This window comes from Cavia porcellus, unplaced genomic scaffold (genome assembly GCF_034190915.1).
Source record: "Cavia porcellus strain 051 isolate PalLab524CR breed Dunkin Hartley unplaced genomic scaffold, mCavPor4.1 scaffold_27, whole genome shotgun sequence".
Classification (NCBI taxonomy): Eukaryota; Metazoa; Chordata; class Mammalia; order Rodentia; family Caviidae; genus Cavia; species Cavia porcellus.
The window spans coordinates 47,100,593-47,123,842 of NW_026947510.1; the positions used below are offsets into that span (position 1 = coordinate 47,100,593).

General features: G+C 35.0%; 1 protein-coding gene across 29 annotated transcripts in view; it reads right to left on the minus strand.

Moving 5' to 3' along the window:
- Positions 1 to 23,250, minus strand: part of C2cd5 (C2 calcium dependent domain containing 5) — a 92,468-nt gene that overhangs the window by 57,998 nt on the left and 11,220 nt on the right. For 12 of the 29 annotated variants that reach the window (XM_063238372.1, XM_063238367.1, XM_063238365.1 and 9 more), the window contains exons 2-7: positions 18,422 to 18,508; positions 15,240 to 15,411; positions 12,048 to 12,143; positions 9,954 to 10,109; positions 9,023 to 9,221; positions 4,759 to 4,883 (exon numbers count right to left, since the gene is read on the minus strand). In XM_063238372.1, the coding sequence (XP_063094442.1) occupies positions 4,759 to 4,883; positions 9,023 to 9,221; positions 9,954 to 10,109; positions 12,048 to 12,143; positions 15,240 to 15,411; positions 18,422 to 18,508 (835 nt within the window). Of the gene's footprint in view, positions 1 to 472; positions 665 to 3,632; positions 3,785 to 4,683; positions 4,884 to 9,022; positions 9,222 to 9,953; positions 10,110 to 12,047; positions 12,144 to 15,239; positions 15,412 to 18,421; positions 18,509 to 23,250 lie in introns of those variants that run through there. The other 17 variants (XM_063238351.1, XM_063238348.1, XM_063238350.1 and 14 more) reach the window with 4 other exon arrangements.

Below are 23,250 nucleotides of genomic sequence, written 5' to 3' on the forward strand. Positions count from 1 at the left end.
TCAAAAAATATAACAATAATTGTATTAATTAATGCAGTAGACAGAAAAAAAAGGATAATGAAAGAATAGCACCAAAATGAGACTTAAACTGATTCAAACAGAATAATTTACTGATGTTAGCCATATGGTTTTGCAAAAAGATGGTACAGGTCCAATGTAAATGGAGTTAGTATGAAGGGAAAGAAAGTAAAGTTCCTAAAACAGAAATGCTAGTAATAAGAACCTAAATAAGTGTTTTAACTACCCAGATTTATGTCCTTAGACATAAGATTTTTCATGCATAATTTACCATTCATAATTATCAATCATGATTCTCAATGGTATCCTTTTAATTCTATTTAATTCTGCCTACCAGTAAGAAAATTAATAGAAATGTAATAGAAAACAAGCAATAGTTTGGTTTAGTAGGAAATAATTCTTTAAAGATAATTTAAAATTAAGGGGTTAAAAAGCTGACATAATATGATCCTACCAGAAGCTGCCAGGAACAGCTCTTCACTGAAAGAAACACTTTTCCTCAGAACTGGGCTGCCCAGGCTAGAATGATGAGGGGGAAGGCTAGATTCCGAGAGGAGGAGACAGGACTTTTTAAGATGAAGGGAACCACAAGAGAGAGGGGGGGAGCTGGGACACAGGTAAATCCTAGGTCCCTGTGGGTAAGGTGCTGTGGAGGAAATCGGCAGAGAAAAGATGTAGGTTCAGAAGATGATCAGAAAATGCAGGATAAGGAAAGCAATGGTGAAGCAAAATATAACAGTAAAAATGAATTTTTAAATGTACAGACAAATTACACTAAGCATAGAGTCACTAGCAAAATCATCTACCCACCAAAATACGCACAGAAGGCACAGCTTAACAAAAGCCTTTTCAAATTCTGCATTAAAATTTTTTAAATCACTAACTTAGGACTTCATGTGATTTTAAGCACTTTTAACTGACTTCAAAATACTTAAATTACCTACTCTTTCTTAAAAATTCAGTAGGTTAAAACATACCACATATTCAAAGAGTTAAAAGTCAGAAACTTTTGCCTCAAATGAAGTACAAACCCTAATACAAAGTGGTAATACCTTAATATTCTACTGGCAAAAAGATACACTGTGGGTTGTTTAAACTGAATACCCAATTTAAAAGATCAATACTGAGTATGACATTAGGCAGACAATTACTAAAGTATTAACATCTCTGTCTTCAGCTTTGAAATGTATGTGAATACTTTTTTTCTTCTAAAACTTTCCATATTTTGATCACAGTACTATTAGCATTTACAGAGATTTAAATAGTCTTGGGGTCAAATTTCCTTTGCATGAGAAAACAAGCTGACTAAAAAGTCAAATTTAGACAGAACTGGTGTCACATGAATAGTTTGATACTAACACTCAAAAATTCTGTTACTTGAGTACTTGGGAAAAAACATAAAATTTCGAAAGTTAGAATCTACAAAAATAGGGGGCTGGGGATTTAGCTCAGCGGCATAAGCGCGTGCCTTGCAAGCAGGCAGTCATGAGTTCGATCCCTGGTACCGACAAAAAGGAAAAAGACAAGAAAGAATCTACAAAAATAGGAAATTTTTAAAAACAAGAGACCAGTCAGAAAAAATAGGCAACGGCACTAACTATAACCAAAAAAACAAGAACTTTCTCACTCTTATGATTTATTACCTTGGTGCTATTGGCTTCCCAGTTTACAAACAATAAATTGATTATAATAAGCTAATCTCACTATTTCTCAAGATACTAATTTAGTATATAGGTATGTTAGAAAGCAGAGAATCTTGATTCACAACCTAAATTATAATTTTAGGAATTTAAGAACAATTCTAATTTTGCCGTCTAATATCTCTATGAGAAGTAGGAATGTTCTTCAAAAATATTCAAAAATATCTTAAGATATTTCATGTAAAGGTCAAGAGACTAAAACAAGCTAATATTCTAAATTATTGAGGCAGTAAATAATTATCTGCAAACAAAGTATTTGGAAGCAGCTTATAAATAAATACATGAGAACATCTGTAAATGAGTTTTTAATTAATAATACAAGTTCTCATTGCTAATACAATTGATTACTAATCAGAAAGCTAAGGGAAGAGAAGTTTGATTCACTTTATTATTTGACAAACTTCTTTAGGGTTGGCTTTTTTTTAAAAAATTAAAGAAAAAAAGCTATATATGGTATTGCATAACTGTAATCCCAGCATTCCAAGAGGCTGAAGCAGGATTACAAATAGTAGCCCAGCCTAGATAACTTAAATAAAGTCTGCCTCAAAATTTAAAAATATAAAATAATAAAACAAAGAGCTGTGGATATAGTTCACTGGAAAGGCCCTGGATTCAATTTCCTACTACTACAAGAGAAGGGAGGGAGGGAGGACGAGGTGGAGGGTAGGGAAAGAGGGGCACGACAACAGAGAGGAGAAAACATAAAGGAAAAGCAAAGAAAAAAGGGAGACACCGAGAAAACATTTTCAAAACTATTTATGATGTGACAGAAAAATAAAAACGCTAAGAGTATTGAATAGCGGCCTGGAATATGTCAGTGAACCAACACCTCAAAATATCTTTGAGATAATTTATTCTCCAAATACTATGCCAAGTCTTTTTTGCTCTATCAGGAATATTAAGGCCAAAACTCTCTCAATTTTTATTTTTTAAAATATTTTACTTCAATTGAATAGTTTAATTTTTAAAGTATAAATATAGTTGAAACATTTATTTACCATATTTATAAAAAACAGAAATTAAGTGGGTGGTCTTTCTTTATAACCCTTCCTCAAGAAATAGTTCTGATTTAGAGTCAGATTTCTTTGCACTGTTTTTACAAAATATGGGATCATTTTTAAAATATCTTTTCTAGCACAAAACATAAATAAGAACTATGCTTTAATCAGTCTGATGGGGATTGCCTAACAAAATACTATTTATAAAAATTATAAATCAGTCTTCTACATTCTTGAATTTATTTTTAATGTTTCCTAAAATTAATTTAATAATTTAAGTAAGTTTAACTTCACTTTAGGAAATAAGAAACTAAATTTTTACCAACATTTATTATAAAACATATTCCTAGGAGCCCAAATACTATTCATAAAAATAAAATGGGAGCATGAAAAATTATGAATATAACAAACCGAAAAATATTCCTCAAGAATAAGACTTGTAATACCAAAAGTCTTAAATACTGTAACAACAGATGAAGAGATATAGTCAAGCATAACTATTTCAGCATTGAGACTTTTTTATAATAAAATTCTAGAATTAAACCCAGAAATGGGCAGAAACAATGAATTAAAAAACTCTTTACACTTTAAGAAGAATTTAATTGCAAATAATTGGGTGTTACTTTCGATCCTCATGCTTTAAAATGCTATTTGTCTTAATTTGAGCATGAAATGAAAAGTGTCTCAACACAAAGATAAATACTGGATTGGATACCTACACTGTGATTATGCTAACAAAATGCTGATCTCCAACGTCTGACCTACAAACAACTTGCATCTTTTAGTTGTTGTAACTGAAAATGATCACTACTCACATCATCTTTTATCTCAAATGCCAGAAACAGGAAGAAAGATTTGGATGGAAGGCTAATAAGAAACAAAAACAAAAAACAAAAGGTGGGTGGAAGTGCCTTACCAGTTTTGGGTGTCAAACTCAAATCTGTGTCAGAAGAAGAGGACTGTCGACTGTAGGACTTGGAAGGTGAAAAGGAATAAGTTTGGTTTTTCAGAGGGGTTGAGGGTCCTGATGAGTGAGTATTGGGGTTGGGATCTTCATTGAAGGGAATCCTGCCAGAAGAAGGTGGAAAAATATTAAGTAATCATGTGCCAGAGGACGTGACAGTTGGCAGCATGATCCAAACACCAGGAAAGTATTGGGGCAGGGCCAGCAGTCATTTCTTAAGTGTGGAGCTGGGAATGAGGCCAAAGACAACCAATTGCTGTTTAACCATTCATCATTTTCCAGATAAATATTATCTGCATTGAAACAGTTAATAAGCCAAGTGAGAAGCAAAAAAGCATGAAATGATAGACTAAGAGAATAAAACATTAAACAGAGAAACGAAAAGTAAATATATGACAAAATATTTTAAATAATGTTTTCAAGTTACAAAAGGAAAAATGATGTCCACAAATGTGTGTGAAAATAGTCAGAATTGTGTTTGTATTTGCACACACACATAGCTGTCTTTAAAGGAAAGAAAAAATGTTTCCTTATCCTATAGCATCAACAGTGCCACAGCTAAAAGCACAGCAAAGAGGAAAATGAACAGAGCTACACAGAAACATCGCATTTAATGCAGAACAGTTGCTTACCTGTTTTCCAACAGCTCTCTTCCACAGAATGCAACAGACCCTACTGTGACAGGTTTTGTACATAAAGAAAATTAGCAAATTGGAAGCCTTGGTGTCTATTTCATTGAGCATCTTATGGTCAATTCATTTCCGATAAATGCAGAAATAATCACAAAAACAAATACTGAAGGATTCTTTCCCAAACTTACCATATACAATATATCAGATAGGGTTCTGAGAGGATCTGTGGAAGAGACTTTGGAAGCTGGAAAAATAATTTCACTTCCATATAGTTTGAGCCTCTGGGTGGCTAAATACAGAAGTTCTCCACTGCAGCTGGACTTGAGTAAGAAAAGAAAGAAGCAAAGACTTGTGGTACCTGCCTACGCTACCTGCCTGCCTGCCTCTGCGGCCACTCTGCCCGTGGCCTGTCTCTCCCCAGCTCTGGAGTCTGAGCAGTCGCGTACCAGTATAGATGAGAGTGGGAACAGACACAGAGAAGTTCTGAGTAAGTCGTGAGCCAGTAGCAGTGTGAATTGGGCTGTTGTGAGTCGAGCGGCATCCATGGCTTGGAGGATGAACCAGCGGAGACCTGAGGAATTTGTGGTCAAAGTGGAAGAAAAGAAAACAATACATACAACAGATTGCAAAGTTATGTTAAAATAACTTCCAAGGAGCTTTAGTTCAGGAAGAGAACTTTTTTAAAATCTTAACATGCAAAAGGTAAGTTAAAATTGAGTCTAGTTAAATATTAATTTGTTAAAACAGTTATCATTTTAAAGAATCAGATTAATAAATTAGGACTGTGAATCAGAAAAATAGCAAGCAGAATAGTCCATGGGATTAAATGAGAAATAATATATTCAGATTTGGATTCTAAACTGCTTTAACATATTTGTTATTATTTTCGTAAAAATAGAACTTTCTGTATAGTATTTATGGAAAAAAAAAAACACCCATAAAGGTGAAAAGTCAAATATAAAATTCTCCTATTACCTTTGAAAATGAGATATGAATTGCTGATATAGTTAACTACATTTTTCTATAGGTAAAGGTATATTACATAAGAACCCTGAGCTTCAGTTTAGCAATTAAATCACTGTGCAATGTCATTATTTATGTTCAATGTAGAGGAAAAAAAGTACGTGAGTAAACTATGGCATCACCAAACTAAAGATGGGCCTGGCCCCAACTTTTCCTGACCTTTTTTTAGCTCCTTTTCCGTTGCTGTACTGGTGACTGCTTAGGGCATGTTCCCACCAATCAGTCTGTCAAGGCTCAAACCCAAGTTGTCACTAACTAGCCACAAAGGTTTTGCTAGGACCTACAGACTACTGTCCAAAAATGTTACAGATTAACAAGAGGACAACTGTTTCTGCTCTTATTGATAATATAAATTAAAAATATGTAAGGGGTAACTGAGAAAAATAAGGTATCTTATTTGTTTCCTATTTTTATCTAAAAACTGTGTTATGTGATATTTATTTCTCAGCTAAAGAAGAAAGTTTGTGCTCACTTCAGCAGCACATATACTAAAGCAAAAAAAGTTTAATACTAAGAAATCTAAGAATCAGTGTAGTACACAGGAAAAATTATGACTAACATCTCCTAAAAACCATTTTTTAAGTAGAAAAGTAATACACCACACTTAATACACTTTCTACCAGCAACAGAATTCAGCTACAAAACACCAAAGAGATGTGTATCATGAATTACACTAAACATTTAAAAGGAAAAAACAAACTTATGAAATACAACACATCATTAAATAAAATAAAATATTTATAAAGTGTTCAAATTATGACAGCAAATTCAAATTTAAATCCACTGAAACACTGCCATAATTTATCAGGCCTATTAAGGACTGTCTCACCATAATATCCTTGTGGTATTTCTAATATTAAATCTATTACATCATTCTATATAGAATTCATTCAGGTAATTTATTAATCTAATCTATACAAACTTTCATCAAATTCCTATCTAAAACTCAAAATATTATTAATACTAGAATAATTAATCAGCTCATAAAGTAAATTTTGAAATAGCATCTAAATTAATTCATCATTGAAAACACAATAAAGCTAGTCAAAATAAACCAGCCTGAGATCTAGGCATTAAGATGTCATCCAGAAAATCATAATAAAGCAACTTTAATTCTTAGTCATGTGAATGTTTGACAATTTAAATCAAATGGCTTTCACAAGATCAAAACAGGAGAAAACCTGCACAACAGTTTTCATTAATGTGAATACTGTGAAACGTGTTCCCCTGCTATTTGTATCTCATCCTAAGTCACCAACAGATAATATAGCTTTATCTGTCCACTAAATAACTTAATGGAAAGAGAACTTCAGACATCTCAGCTGCAAAAGTCAAGCCCTTTCAGGCAGTGGAGGTAATGTTAGAGAACAGCAAATAGAGACACCAATTCTTTCTTTCTCTCTCTTCCTTTCTTTCTTTCTTTCAATTTGCTATGCAAACACTATAAAAGAAAATATAAATCCCTCAAAACATTACATCAGCAATCTGACTCTACCTGTAAGTGGGTGGCAGTTCTTATTTTCCCAGGACATATTTAAAATGAGCATAAAGCAAGTTCATTCAATTTATTTTTTAAAAAAGTATTTTTCATCAATGTTTCCAAATAAAATTAGGCGATATGCAATACTGTGCTCCCTCTTATGAATAAAATTTAACCCACATAACTAAGGGCAAGCAGACAGGAAACGATTAAAGGAAAAAATGCATAATGTAAAAAAGAAATCAAATTTGAAAAAGATTATAGAAAAAAATTTAATGATTATAATTGTTTCCCATTCAATCTCTTTTTTTCTTTTGTTTGTTTTGTGTTGTTTTGGCTTTTTTTGGTATCAGGGATTGAACTCAGAACCCCGTGCTTGCCAGCTGGGCCCTGTGCCTCTGAGCTATATCCCCGGACCCCTGACTATTGCTTAATTGGGAAATGTTTTATATTCCTGGACTACGTATCTGCTCTCTAATGATCTAGAACAGGAGTCGGGAAATTACAGCCTTCAGGCCAAATCCATCTTTTTTGTAAATAACATTTCATTGGAACACAGCCACACACAACTAGTCTGCATTCTGTCTCTGACTACTACTGCACTACAATGGTAGATCTATGCACTAGCATCAGCAAAAAGCTAAATTATTTATCACTCGTATTTGGTATTTACAGAAAAAGCCTGTAAATCTTCCAACTGCAGATATCTCCAGATCAGTGATCCTCAGTGAGGCACTAATGGCATTTATAGTGGAGTAAGACTTCACTGGACAGAACTGCTCCTTGGTGCATAGGTTAGTACACATCTCTGGTCATCAACATGATTTATTAACCTAATCATTGTAACAGAAAAATTTTGCTCCAAATATTCTGTGTTGACAATACTGGCTGCGTAGCACACATTGAAAACACTTAAAGTCAAAAAATTTTTTTCAGATTTTGAAAAATTTACATAGACTTTACCAGTTGAATATTCCTAATCTAAATCCAAAATCCAAATGCTCGGAAATTCAAACGCTTTGAGCATCATCACTCAAAAGTTTCAGATTTTGGGGCTGGGGATTTAGCTCAGTGGTATAAGTGCCAGCCTTGCAAGCACACAGTCGTGAGTTCGATCTCTGCCCCCAAAAAATGTTTCAGATTTAAAATTTTCAGATTAGCGATACTCAACCTATACTACCATCAACATGCTGAGAATATCTGTCCTTGACACAAATGATGTCAGACAGAGTAAAAGCAACCAATGAAGTGTTTTTGCTATACAGGTTTTTTTAAAAGTATATGGGTTTTAAAGTGTATTTCACTTTTGTTTAAGGTATCATCAAACTTTTCTTTTCTTTCTTTTTTCTGTTCTCTTTTCTTTTGACAGAGATGGTATGCCTAGTGCCTAAAATATTTACTATCTGGCCTTTTAAAGAAAAGCTCACCAGGTGAAGTGGTGTGCACCTGTAATCCTGATATCCTGGAAGGCTCAGGTGGGAGGAATGTTTGAGCCCAAGAGTTTGAGACTTACCTCAAAACAAAAAGGGAGGGCCTGGGTTGTAGCTCAATGGCATAGTGATTGCCTGGCAAGCACAAGGTCATGAGTTCAATTCTCAGTACAAAAAACAAAATAAGGAAAAAGAAGAAGGAAGGAAAAAGGGAAGGAGTGAAGCAGAGAGGGAAAGAGAAAAGGGAGTGAGAAGAACGGAAGGAGAAACAGAGCGAGAGAGGAAAAGATTTGCCAACCTCAGCTTTGCAGACCCCAGTATTCCTATTTAACTGCAGCAGTTTTATGAGCTGCACAGCCTTTGTACACATTTGAGTTGAGACTCTTGCATAATGTCAGTTCTTGCACTTCTCTCTACTACAATGCCAACAGTACACATAACTGGATTATCACAGAGGGTTTTAGTCATTCCCTAGAAAGTAAGTAAAATTCCACATAGTACATGAATATTCATTTAATGCTTTACATACATAAAGCGTGAGGATCTGAAATAGTTTAATTTCACATTACTTAATTTGCATTTCATATAAGAGTATAAATAAAACAGGAATATCAAAATATGTTCAAGTTTTAAATCTTGGAAGTCATCTCTAATAAGAAAAATCATAGTAGGAAAAAATGTATGTTGAACAACACTACTAAAATGTTGTAAATCAAATGAAAATATACAGGTACAATAAAATTCTCCGTAAGAACCATGTCATTGATGCATACTTACTCCTTCATTTCTTTGGATGGGGAATTACATGCAGGAAGGAATGCTGCTGGGCTACTTAATTTATCCAGAGTACACGCTGTTCCTATGGCTCGTACCACTAACCCAGACTCTCCCTCCAGATCAAAACACTGTAAGTACCCGACAACCGCATTTCCTCTCATTTCCAGTACTTTCAAGCCAATCTTCCTCTGCAGTTCACCTGTTAAAAAAAAAAAGAAAATTTATTCTTTGCTTCATGTCTCTGTATTACATACTATATAATCATGATAGAAAACACACTTTAAACTCATAGATTTTTTGAACTTGATGGAACGGGAAAGATGATCTGTCCAGACTCCAGCTTTCACAGAGACAGGACTCTTAAGCTGTACTTTATACATGCGCACACACATTTCAGTTACCAAATACTTTTTGGTTCTGTACTACAGGCTGGTACGCTTCCCTTCTGACTTTTCCCTGTGCTGTGTGCCCAGGGCCTCACACATGTGAGGCAGCCACTCACCACACAGCTGACCCCCAGCCCCTCTTCCCTTCTCCTGAGTGCCACAGATGCACAGGTGAACAACAAAGACGAAGCTCCAAATCTAGAGGGGTTGACAAGACTGGTGGGACAAAAGGATACTAAGAAAGTAAATATACGTATTACATAACCTAAAAGTTTAAAAGATACAGAATATAGAACCTAAGCCTATTAGTATATGCTACATATTATACATGTACATATTATATAACACAGCAAATACAGGTGACAAATACGTACTTATTAAATGTAACACTTATACCTGTGCATCTTATGTGAAGATATTTTCACACACATACACAAATAAATACAAATTTCAGGCAAGAAATGAGCTGTCCAGACAACTAAGGAAAAGTGAAAAATTTAAGAATATTGTCAATTATTAATGAATCAATTATTTTATTTAAATACCTGACATTAATGAAATGAGTCTCTGCCTAGCCTCATTTGATGCTCTTGGTGTACGAATTCGATCAATCCACTGATACTCTGGGTCTTCGTTTACCACTAGTTCTTCTACAAATCCATGAATTATTACAGCTCTGTAGCACTTTGGAATAGATGTTGCTGTTAAAATAAATTACTATTACATTTCTGTTTATCACAAAGTTAAATTTCAATTTTTAAAAATATACATCTGAGATCTGAGTTCTTACCTTTTGGATAGATAATAAACACCTTTTTATGACAATCTCAGTGTGACTATAATACTTCTAATCATATAGTCTTCCAAGATCCATTTTATGCTTAGAAATTATTTTTTCCACTAGTGTGCTCACTTTTGTCATAGAAGCACAAGTACAATTTTTATAATTTAGAAAACAGATAAGACTCTTACATAAATATGAAATTCAAAAACTCCAAATGATTATTATCACACTAATCTAGATAATTTTTATAATCTATCGGCTAAAAAATGCTTAAGAGGTTGGTAGGGAAAAAGGAAACCTACAATTGTTGAGAAGTTAAACTAGTACAATCATTCATCAAAAACCTAGAAGTAGGAATTCCATTTAATACAACTATTACTCCATTAGGAATCTTCTTGAGGCAGTTTAAAGATATCACACTACAGGGACACACACATTTCCATGTTTATAGCAACACAATTCATAATAGCTAAATCTTGAAAGAATGGACAAATAAAATGTATGTATACACAATGAAGTATTACTCTGCTATAAAGAAAGATAAACTTAAGTCATGGACTTGAATCCATAATGTTAAGTGAAATAAATCAGACATTCAACTTAATTATCATATGGTTCCTTTTATACAAGAAGCCCAAAGTACAAACAAAGAGCAAAATAAAAGTTGGGTTAATAGGAAACAGAGGTAGATCTTTTGCAAATCGGAAAGGGACCAAGAGATGGGGAGGTGGGCAGAGAAGAGGATGCAAAAGGAATTAAGAAAATAGATAATGAATTTTTTAAAATCTTCAATTATTCAAAGTTCTTCACAAAAGTTCTACATCTCACATCTGTGGTACACACACCACAAATATCAAAGTCATTACCGTTCTGACATAGCCCAAGAAATCACATAGCACTGCAGTTTTTAATAATCCATGATCACAGAGCCAACTGAATCTGTAGTCATATAGACTGTATAGACTCATTTAATATGTGATTACACTGATTTAAATCAAAATATCATTACTTAAATAAGATCTGGTCAGATTCGATGAGAGTGCAACATGAAAACATCTACCCTAAACTAGTCACTAAAATAGACAACTGTGCACTCCAACCAACTCAGTTACTTAGGGTTTTCAGCCGTCAACTGTCCTGATCACGCTCAATTCAGACTCATACATACCATGTAGCTCTTGGATCTTCATACGTATAGAAGCCTGTGTAACATGGGTTAGCACCGCAGTGCCTGGTCACAGTGTTGTGCTCGTATGTGCAGAATCCTATACTCTAATATAATACCACTAGATTTCTTTCTTTCTTTTTAAGGTACTGGGAGTTAAACCCAGGACCTTCTCTCTGAACTACATCTCCAACTGATTTTTTCCATCAATCTTTTTATTAGTCTATTTTTGCTATACGTAGTAAATACATTGACTGAAAAGGAACTGATACATATATACATCTTGATCCTTTTTTGCTTCCCCTTAACTCCCCTCTCCTCTAAGTTTTTTGTTTTTTTTTTTTTTGTGTGTGACATAGTCTCATTAAGTTGCCCAAAATGGGCTCAAATTTACAATCTTCCTGCCTCAGTCTCCCAGAGGGCTGAGATATCAGAAATACACCTAACATGTGGCTCACTAAAATTTTCAAACCCAAATTTCCCTGTGCTTGTAAAAATAGATACTATTCACTCTCAAATCAAATAGGCACAAAGCTACAAGAATTATTACAGGAAAATTTAAAACTTTTCTCTTTGGTATTAAAACCAAAGTAAAACATCTCTTCTATTAGCCGTTTGAAATATCAATCCGACATTCAGCATTTTAAAATTGTTAAGTTTCCTATTAAATAACACAGTGTATTTACTTACTACAAAAGAATTTGACTCCACATGATGACTGTCTAAATCTATTTAAATCATTGAAGAGGTCTACTTTGACAATCACATTGATTTCTCCACGAATACCTATATAATCAAAGAGAAAAATCAAGTTACCACCTTATGAAAATAATGTACAATATAATAATAAAGCAAATCAATATCAAATCATGATTTTAAAATAATGTATCAATCATAATAGTAATAATTTTGTTTCCTCATTATTTTCATTCTCAAGAATTTCCTTGTTACAGTTTGTGAAGCAGAAGGTATATGCACAAGAGAATGAGTAACTTTCTCTGTTACCACAAGCCTCCATTTATTCAAGCCAAGGCCAAATGGAAAGGAGTCCCACTTAAATTTATGATGATGATGGCGATAACATTTACTGAGTACTAAAAAATAACAAACAAAAAAAAAACCAAATTTACTGAAGACTAACAGATGATGTACTAAAAGTTTTACATACAGCATCTCACAGTGATCACATAGACCCACTAAAGTAATTTCTATAGCAGTACACTCCCATTTTACAGAAGAAAAAAATTAGTATTTAATAAAAAAGTTAAATACTTTATGTAATATCAACATCTAGTGAATGGTAGAGCCAGAATTAAAAGTTGGATCTTTATTAATAGATTATATTCTTTTAAAAATTAATGCAAGATCCTGATAAACAAGAGAAGTTTTATTCATTTCAGTGAATGCAAATTTATTTTAAAATTTCAACAATAAGAGTTTTCGAGGTCGGGGACTAGGCTCAGCAGCATAAGCGCCTGCCTGGCAAGCGCAAGGTCATGAGTTTGATCCCCAGTACAAAAAACAACAACAACAAAAAAAGAATAAGAGTTTTAGAACATGTTACCTCCGTCTCACTTGATCGCTCTGACTTCCTATCAAATTCACTTATGGTGAAAGACTTAAGAAAAATGATCTATTAATAGTGAAAGATTACATTCCTACTGAAGAGCACCTAAACATATTAAACCTATTATAAATAATATTTAATAATACTTGAGAAATTCATTCATGTAACTAAATCCAAGCCAGGATTCGGTTTTCAAAATCTTTACTTACTCATCCATCCATTCATTCAATCATTCATTCATTCATTTTTGAGACAAGGTTCTGCTTATGTTGCCTATGCTGACCTTAAATTCCTAGATTCAAGCAACTGTCCTGTCTCAGCTTCCTGAGTAGAGGACCACAGGTGCATATCAGAAGGTCCCACAGCATACTTTTTAAATGGTAATATAACATTTGATTGAATTTTTATTTGTTGATTGTAAAAGTAATACATTTTGTAGAAAATAAGGGAAAAAGCAAAAAAGGACAAATAAGAATACATTTGTAACCCAGAAATGAAAACTATTGCCACACAGTGGCACAGGCCTATAACCCCAGGACTCAGGAGACTGAGGCAGGAGGATCTCAGTAAGTTTCAGGCCAATCTAAACCACATAGCAAGACTCTGCCTCGGAAAGCAAAAAAGAAATAAACAGAGAAGTGAAAGGGAGGAGGAGGGAGGGGAGGAAAGGGTTAAAAGGATAAACATTTTATCATGTATTCTGTCAATTTCTCCAATGATACCAACATAATATGCAATTATTTGGGTTTTAAACATCTTTGAGATCATATGTTTCATAACATAAATTTTGCAATTCATAATATATCATGTTCATTCTTTGGTTGACTATTTTCTGAAAACATGCTCTTTTTTTCTGACTGTATAACTCTAGACATACGCATACGCCCTAACTCATTTAAATAAATCCTGTTTTTAAACTTGTTTTATTGTTTTGAATGTTGGTAAGTAACAACATTAGTAATGTCACAGTGAACATACTTATATGTAAACCTCAACAAACATTTTGCTTTACTATAAGCATCTTGCTTATTTGTTCCTATCAGTTAATTGCTGGATCAGAAATGTAAAAAAAAAAGCAAATGATCTCAAAAGAGATAAGTATCAGTTCTGAATAGGTCCATTCATCACTCTAAAGAGAGAGACATTATACAACTAGACTATAGCTTCCCAAACTTTTTGGTCACATGAGCCCTTTATGACCTTAAAGACGATCAAGGAACTCACAAAATGTTCCATTATATGGTTCATATCTATTGATATTTGCATACGAAAATTTAAAATAGCAATTTTTAAAAACATCATTTAAGGGGCTGGGGATTTAGCTCAGTGGCATAAGCATCTGCCTTGCAAGCAGGCAGTCATGAGTTCGATCCCTGGTACCAATAAAAACGAAAAAGACAAAAAAAAAAATCATTTCAGCTTATAATGAACTAATTTAACATAGGGTTCTTTTGTAAAAATAATTATTTTCAAAAACAAAAGAAAGCTGGATATGTAGCTCAATGATATAGTAGCTGCCTGACATACTTGAGGCCCAAAGGTTCAATCCCCAGCACCAGGAAAAAAAATTAAAGTTAGTGATAAGAGTAGTAGTTACATTTTTGCAAAAAGCTATAATGTCTGCATAAAAAAACAGATTCTCATATTTGCTCTGTGTCCCACTTCTGGTAAAACCCTATTTCAAAAAACATCTAGAAAGCGCCACTGTTTGCTGTAAGAAAGTGACAATTATAAAGTGAGTGACATGAATATTATGCTGAAAACACTTCTCAACTCACAGAGCCACAGAAATCATTTCACGGATCAAGTATGTTGTTAGACCATACTTAGGAACCTTGCTCTAAACAAAAAGCCTCTGAAGAATTTTTAAGCAAAACAAGATCACTAATAGTTTATTAGTTTGAAAATATGTTTTAGAAAGAGGGTTGTACACTAAGTTACACTTTATCCCCTCAAGGTGATTTTTAAATAATGCATTTACTTACTACATACTAGCAAGAATTAATTTATTTGCAGAGAAGTAAGGTTCTACCAACAATATTTTATTATTTTTTTAAAGTACTAGGAATTGAACTGATCATCACCTTGAACTCATTCTCGTCACTTTGTTTATTTTTGAGACAGGCTCTTCCAAAGGTCTAAAGATGCCCAGAGTTGTCTTAAGTTTGCAATCCTCCTGTCTCAACCTTCCAGAGTGCTAAATTTACAGGTAAACTCATCTATTTTTAAAGGTACCCAATATAGCACAAAGATCTTTAAGGATAAAAACAAAAGACTGAGATTGTCATTTCCTTTCTTAAAGTAACATTTCTTACCATGTATGGTGTCGTAAATTGGAAACCATCCTGAGATGACTGTAGCAGCTTCACTATACAGAAGAGGATCGATATCAATGTACACTTTACCAATGGCATCATTTGCACTGTAAGTATCATGGTCAAGAACCGTGATCTGCAGAGGTTCATCTTGTAGATCTTCATCATCCACCTAAAAGCACCGTTTGACATTAAATCTCATAGTTTTAAGATCTTAATCACTACAAATTATATATACCAAATAAAACAATGACTTATTTCTAATAAAGGATTCTTACCAACTTATCTCTAGGCACAAGTGTGCTAAGAGAACATACAGTCCCTATTGTAATTAGGGACTGAGGCCCAAATTCAGTGGTAGAGTAAATGCCTAGCATGCACAAGGCCTTGGGTTCCATCTGGCATCCAGTCAACAAAGCCTTTCTTAGAAATGCTGTAGATGTTTAAATTTTTCACTGCATAGCAGTACATCTCACTCAGACTATACTTCCTAGCCTTGCTTGCAACTGGTACAATATAAACAGTTCACAGAATTTACTAAGATACAGAAAAATATAAGCTGATCTTTCTTGCTCAGCAAGTAAGTGTACTTCATGCCAATCATGGTGGCGCACACCTAAAATCCCAGAACTCAGGAGGCTGAGGCAGGGGGAATGGAATAAGTTTGAGACCAGCCTGAACTACCTAGCGAGTTCAAGTCCAGCCTGGATTACACAGCAAGACCCTGTCTCAAAAGAAAAAAAATTGAAAAGAATGTTAACTCTCTAATGTTAACCTCTATATTCCCATTTATACAGCTCATTGACGAAAGGATGTTGGCTTGGAAAATGGACATGGTCCATGGAATTCCAGCTGCTAACCTGGAAGCTAGCATGTCCCTCAGACACTGTAAAGAGAAGCCACAGATATTGCATGGATGAATGATAAAGCACAAAGAAGGGTCCCTGTATCCAAATGACTACATGTGTCCAAAGCTACCATATTACCCTTACAATGCCTGGCTCAACATTTGTTTTACATGAGAGAAAAACAAATGTCTAGCTTGTTTAAGACATCTGACTATTCAAAACACATACATAAATGAATATACTGTATAATTCAAAGAGAACTAGGCTAAAAACTAAGATTAAAAAAGAACTTTGTAATTAATGCTAACCATACACACAAAACTTAAGAAAACATTTTCACACCACATATATTATAATTAGGAGAACTAGCCAAAAACTACTAAATTTTAAGGCAAATGACTAGTAAGTTTAATTTTTAAAACTCATTAACATTACAAAGATCCCTTACTTCAGAAAAGTATAAATATATTAGTTTTTGTATATTTAAATAAGCTACCTGAGCATTCTTTAGCCATAAAGAAAGCACGAGGACCTGAATTTGATCTCTGGTATCAAAGAAAAAAAAAAGATAACCAGTACTGTATCATCCGCCAGTAAAGCCAATGGTTTTTTCCCAGTACTGGAAAATGGATCAGAGCCTTTACACTGAGCTACACTCCCTAATCCTTTCTGATTTTTTTATTTTGAGACACAGTCTGTAAGTTGCTCAGGCTGGCCCGGAACTTTATGATCCTTCTGCCTCTACCTCTGAGTGCTGGGATTACAGGTGAGTGCCACCGTATCTGGCTCTACATGTCATTTTCTAAAACATTAGTATCATGAAAATTACTCCAACCCATGAAGTCTGCCTCTTCCTCCACTCTAATAGCAATCTAATTACTGAAGGCAACTTGTTTTAACCATTTCAGGGGAAGGTATCAAAGTAAAGTTATGTGGGCATTCAAGTATTTTTCTGCAGCAACAGATCCAGGCTGGGAATCCATCAGAAATCATGTAATTCTGCTGACTTTCTCTGATTTTTAATAGTCCATATTTTTACCTTAACTTAGTAATGTAGTTCAAAATGACATAGAAAATCAAAAACATCTGTAACAATGGATCTTTCAAAATATGTAACGGTATGGTAGGGGGGTAAGACAGAGTCTTGCTACATAGTCCAGGCTGGACTTGAATTCACTATTGCTCAGGCTGACCTCAAACTCATGGTGATGTTCCTGGCCTCAGAACCCAGGCGCTGGGATTATATCATGTGTCACCACACCTGGTTAAAATATATATAGGTATTTTAGAACTGCCTAAAAAGAGGAGCTGCACACACACACTGGGGAAAAAATAGGATATCAAAACAAAAGTCAACTAAACACATAAAGGGAAGGAAAGTTGGAGGCACTTTCTGATATCAAAACTTGCTACAAAGCTACAGGTATCAAAATAACACAATATAGGGCCTGGGGATTTAACTCAGAGGCACAAGCGCTTGACTGGCAAGTGTGAGGTCATAAATTCAATCCCCAGTACCAAAAAAAAAAAAAAAAAAATTAAACTTAGGTTCCAAAATAATACAGTAATGGCATTAGAACAGACATACGGATCATTGAGGAAAGGTCCATTTGCTTATGTGCAATTTTTTTTTAGCTCATCTTGAAAGTAAAGTTAAAAATAATTTATTGGTTTGCAGTCTACCATTCCATTTTGTCCATTTTGAAGACAAAATGGAACTCGTTTTTAAATGAGTCAGAGTTAATCAAAACCAGAATTATATTCCTTAGTGGTCCATCTGGTTGGAAATCTTCAGGCAAAAGTTACTGATACATTGGAAAGCTGCTCCAGTGAGATCATTCTTTTGAGAAACACAGTTATATTACAATTTGAAATAATAAAAAGTGGCAGTGACCACTGCCAATGGATACTATGATTCCACAATGAGATACACATTTTTAATGTAAACTGAGTGTTTCAGTTTAGCAGTAAGTTTTTAATTTGAAGTTCAATTTTTTTGTAGTATAACCAGGGCATTTTAATTTCTGAAGGGTAAAAATAACAAAAAAACTTTAAATCTGTTTACTGTTCTCCAGTGATTTTTGGTATATGTTAAAATCCAAAGAAGACTATAATAATAATATATCTGAGGACTTCTATTCTTCATCATATTATATACTGTGCTTTCTTAACTAGAATTTTTAAAGACTCAATAATCCTAAAGAAGTAAAAAAGAAAAACCTTAATGATATAGAAAAAGTACTATGCATGAAATAAAAGGTACTCTTTATCATTCCTGCGGGAAAGGGATCACCTCAAAAACTACAGTAAAAAAACTGATGTTTAAAAACTTACCTCAAATTTAAACCATTCTGAGTTCCACTGAGGGTTGAGTGATTTGAGGTACACATCGGTTTTAAAGGTAGTATTACCAAATTTTACCTAAAAGCAAATACAAAACTATTAAAATATAAATAACAAAAATGTGAATAAAAGTAAATGTTAAGGTCAGCCAAGATATGGAAAAAAGATCAGGCAGAAAAAGAGGAAAACAAAAGAGAACAAGGTACAGGCATGTTCATGCAAACTTCTAGAATGCACCTGGTACAAGGGATCACCAACTGTTCTGCTTGGGTGGCTCCACAGAGAAATTAATAATACAGATCATTATGTCAGCATAGAGGACGGAGTCAGTATGCCACTCAATATGAGCGCCGGTGCAGACGCAAAGCGTGGGGCTATGGATGGAGTTAGGGATAGAACACCTGCCCAGCATGTGAAGCCTAGAGTTCTACTCCAAAAACTAAGGACAGAAAGGGAGGGGAGGATAGGGGAGGGGAGGAGAGAGGTGGGGGGGGGAGGAAAGGGAGGTGAATCTTGAAGAGAGGACAGGTAAAGCAAAACTAGATGATTAAAGAAGACCAGTTGACTGTCCTTTTGCCATCTCAGAAGAAAATCCAGAACTAGAGCCCATTTTTAGAAAAACATAAGACTATTTCCTTGTATTTTGTAACCTCCTCATATTTGTTGTTTTTTAATCCCTTATTTCTGCACACACAATGATCAGGGATAAACAATTATGTTTTATGTTTCTAACTTCAGGGACAATGAAAGGCGTTGGATGCAGAGACTATCTTATTTCATGGCCAAACTTGGCAGACATTAAATCACATCCCAAACTTGGTAAATAAGGAAATGAAAAAGAAAGCATGCTGAGTCCCTGAGATTTTGTTCTAACTTACAGAGGTACTTGCAAAACCTCAGAGTGGATCTGGAAGTGTGAGAAGCCTAAGAGCAAAGCAGCTAGGAAACTATTCCTAACTTGCCTCACCTTTCCTAAATTTGATCTCTTCCAACTCTTCTCGATTCCTTCAGTTATCACCATGCAGTATCCTTCTTAACCTAAACATACACTAAAGGTTATTGGCTTTATAACAATACCCAAAGGAATTTTGTAGTAGACAATAAATGCTGTAACGCTTGCTGATACTATTGGTCAGGCATTCCACAAAAAAATTCTAACAAGCAAAATACTGAAAACTACTTTTCTCTTCTATATATTTATCTAGTTATTTTATCATGCAGTCTGAATTACCAGGTATGGTATGAACTATACATAGTTTGATTAAAGGGTAAAAAAGCCCCAAATTCCCAGTACCAGAAAAAATTAAAGCACACATGCATGCTAAGGAATATCACAAAGCCAAAGACAAATAAGAAAAAGTATTTGGCAAATACGTCATGAAGAAAAAAAAAGATCAACATTAATGAAGAGAGGCCAGGGGTTTAGCTCAGTAGCACAAAGCGCCTGTCTGGCAAGTGCAAGGTTGTGAGTTCACAACCTTGTGAGGGTATGGGATTTTGGGGGGTCAATACAATCTTCATACCAAAAAACAACAACAAAAAAAGTCATTAATGAAAAGAAACCAACAAACAGCTCAATAGAAAAATGGGAAGGACCTGAACAGATAAGTCACAGAAATAAAAATACAAATTCCTTTTAAATACACCAAAATATTAGATTGACGAAGACCAAAAAATTTGAAAACCGTGTTGGTGAGATCATCTCACACTCTGCTCACATGGATATATTAGAACAGTCTATGGAGAGCAGTGTGACAGCACATTTTTAGGCTATCAGTTCTGTTTCTTAGAATTTGTCACACAGGGGTAACCCACTCTGGACCCGTCTCTCAGGAGCTATTTCCCAATAAACCTTGCTTACTTTTAACCTCCTTTGTCCTTTGGAATTCATTCTTCAATTCTAGGACATGAGCTCAACACATCTGACATCCAGCAGGCTGGGAGTTACATTTCCCCAACATCATTCTGGAGGTCCCACTGAGATCTTTGGAAAGTAGGAAGAGTTTGCTTTTTTTCATGGTACCCTTAAATATTCTGACTGTATTCTGGATTGTGACTCATTTAGGTAATCAAAAATTGTCTTTTGTTGGTCAGTTACTTATGCCTCATCTTTTTTGTTAAAATGATGACAGATTTAGGTTGAGAGCACAGATTATGATGTCTTCATCTTTAAGTTTCTTTGATAAGACATTTTTATTTTTGTAGGCAGGGCCTTATATTCCTGCTTTATTTATACTGCATTTAGACTTACTAGTTGCTGAATTTACTTGTATTCCTTGCTTGCCTTGTTTGACAGTTAAGAGATGGTTTGTTATTTATTTTAGACCGGCGCTAGGAAAAGGTAATACTGAAGTTCCCCTAGTGGACTTTGTTTTTTCATGGAAACTTTCTGTATCTTTGGAGTAAATTTTAGATAGAATCTAGCCTATCTAGAAAATACTATAATATGCTTCAAATATGAAACACAGGACTCTTTCAACCAATTAAAAATTAGTAGTGTGACTGTTGTTCTTAAATCTGGGAGGGCAGAGCCGGGTGTGGTAGTGCACGCCTATAATCCCAGCACGTGGGAGGCTGACGCAAGAGGATGGTTGTGAGATCGAGAACAGCCTGGGCTACAAAGTGAGCTCAAGGGCAGCCTGAACTGTCTCAAGGTCACCCTGTCTCAAAAAGACCAACAAAACAAAAAACCTCATTCTACCTTGCATTCCATGTCTGGGGAAGGGAATGTCAACCCTGCTCAGCCTCAGCCTCCTCTCTGGTTTACTCTCCACTGGTGAGAGGACAATTTTAGATCTTGCAGTACCCAACTCTCAGCATGTGAGACTGAGTGACAAATCCTGAACTCCTTACCAACTCACCACAAGCAGATGAGGAGAAAACCTCTAGTCTTAGCTCCAATCTCTTCCTGCCACTTCATCCTTTACTTTTTGGGGGGAGGCATGTTTCTAGTAAAGGTCGGAGAAAGAAACCCTGGAAAGGTTTTGGTAAGGGACATTTTATAAACTGCTCTTTTAATCTCTTTCTGTACCAAAGGGCATAAAGATGCCATGGTGAGTGGAATTGTGTCCCAACCCTTGCAAATACAGATGAGGTGACAACTGAAGCTTATCCACTGGACTTGGCAAGGTCTATGGACTTATACCTAGAAGAAACGCAATGATTTACTTTTCTCTCTTACTCTCTCACCCTCTCAGACTCTCAAAAGGTCCCAGTTTCCTGGCTCACCCCTCTCCAATGTCCAGTTCTCATCGTTTCTGTACGTAGGGGAGGGACAAAATTGACATATATACTTATATTAATGCATAAGCTGTGTTTGCTAGACAATGAGTATAGGCTTTCAGAGCACATTTCAAGTAAAACCTACCCTTGTCTTGCTGCAGAGAGGGGCCTGGGCATTTAGGTAGAGAACACAAAAATGTCTGAGACTTCTTTGCCTTAGGGATCGGGGTGTGGGATTTCGGGGGGTCAATACAATCTTCATCTATTCCCAGCGAAGTTAGCAGTTATTCAGGTCTATTGATTTACATTGAGAGACAAACCTGACTTGTGTTCAAAGTATAGATGTAAGCTACTGAAAAGCCAGACATCTCTGGTCCTTAAGGCACTACTGATGCAAGTACCAGCATAAGCCCCTTGTCCCCTGTGCCCTAAGGACTAGAAGAACTAAGCCTTTCAATTATCTTAAACTGTCTTAAAAAGATGAGCACCCCCTGAAAATAAAAACAGTTGGAATTACCTTTACCAGTCAGTGCCTTTAGAAAAAAAATTACATACTGCTATCAAAACAGCAATTCTGTCTATCAGCTATGGCTATGAAACAATGAGAAGCCTGTATAGGGGGCTATTTCAATAAGATAAAGCATCAGCTAGGGCCCTCCTTAAAATCAGTCTTTGGTTTCAGGGTGGAAACAGTTTTTGCTTACTGATTCTTTTCACAGATGTCTGTAATTGAAGACTATAAAAGGAAGTTCTGACTAGTCTATTTACAATTACAAATCTAAAAGCTATGAAAGGGTTGCTGCACTTTAATTTGGTCAGCACATCTGAGTGTGCTCCACTTTAAAACAACTGTTTGTGCTTTATTTGTCTGCCTGTCTGCTCAATGTGTGCTAATAACCAGTTAGGTACCTGTAGCTGCTTCATTCAAGAAAAGTACGTTTTTGAGCTCAACAATTTCTTTTTATTTTTATTCTTTTGGTTCTTTCAGAGATTTCCACAGAAAAACATTTGTATAGGTTGGGGGAGGGGACAGCAAATTCATTTAAAACATTACCAGATAAAGACAGACAGGCCTGAGGCTCATGTGGGAATAAAAGTCTTAAGGTTTACAATATAACTGTTGTCATAACTTCAGTTAATACATGTACATTTCTGTGTGTTAACTTTCAGATAAATATTATCCTCCAGAAGTGTTACTTAGGTTGGCTTATAGATAAATAAGCACTAGACATTATCTCTCATGCTTGTGGTTCACACAGCTTAACATTAAGCTAATTTGTCTTTAAAAGTTGGTAACATTTCCATCGAGGTTCTTAGATAACCAAAATAATACCATTTTTAGTCCTAAAAATGCAATGTCAAAGCCAGTTCACACTTCCCATAAGCCTACCAGGGCGTGGGCTGAGAATAAATAGCACTCTCCCCCCCCAAAAACAATCAGCTGATTCAGAGAACAGGTTAAGTTGATAGCAATTAAGGTACAAAAATGGCTAAATGCTTTTACTGTTTGACTGACTTTGCAAGCCTAAAATTGGTAACCTGAGCATCTATTAGGAGGGTAACAGTATGCAATATAGCAAATATGGGGAATTTCCTTC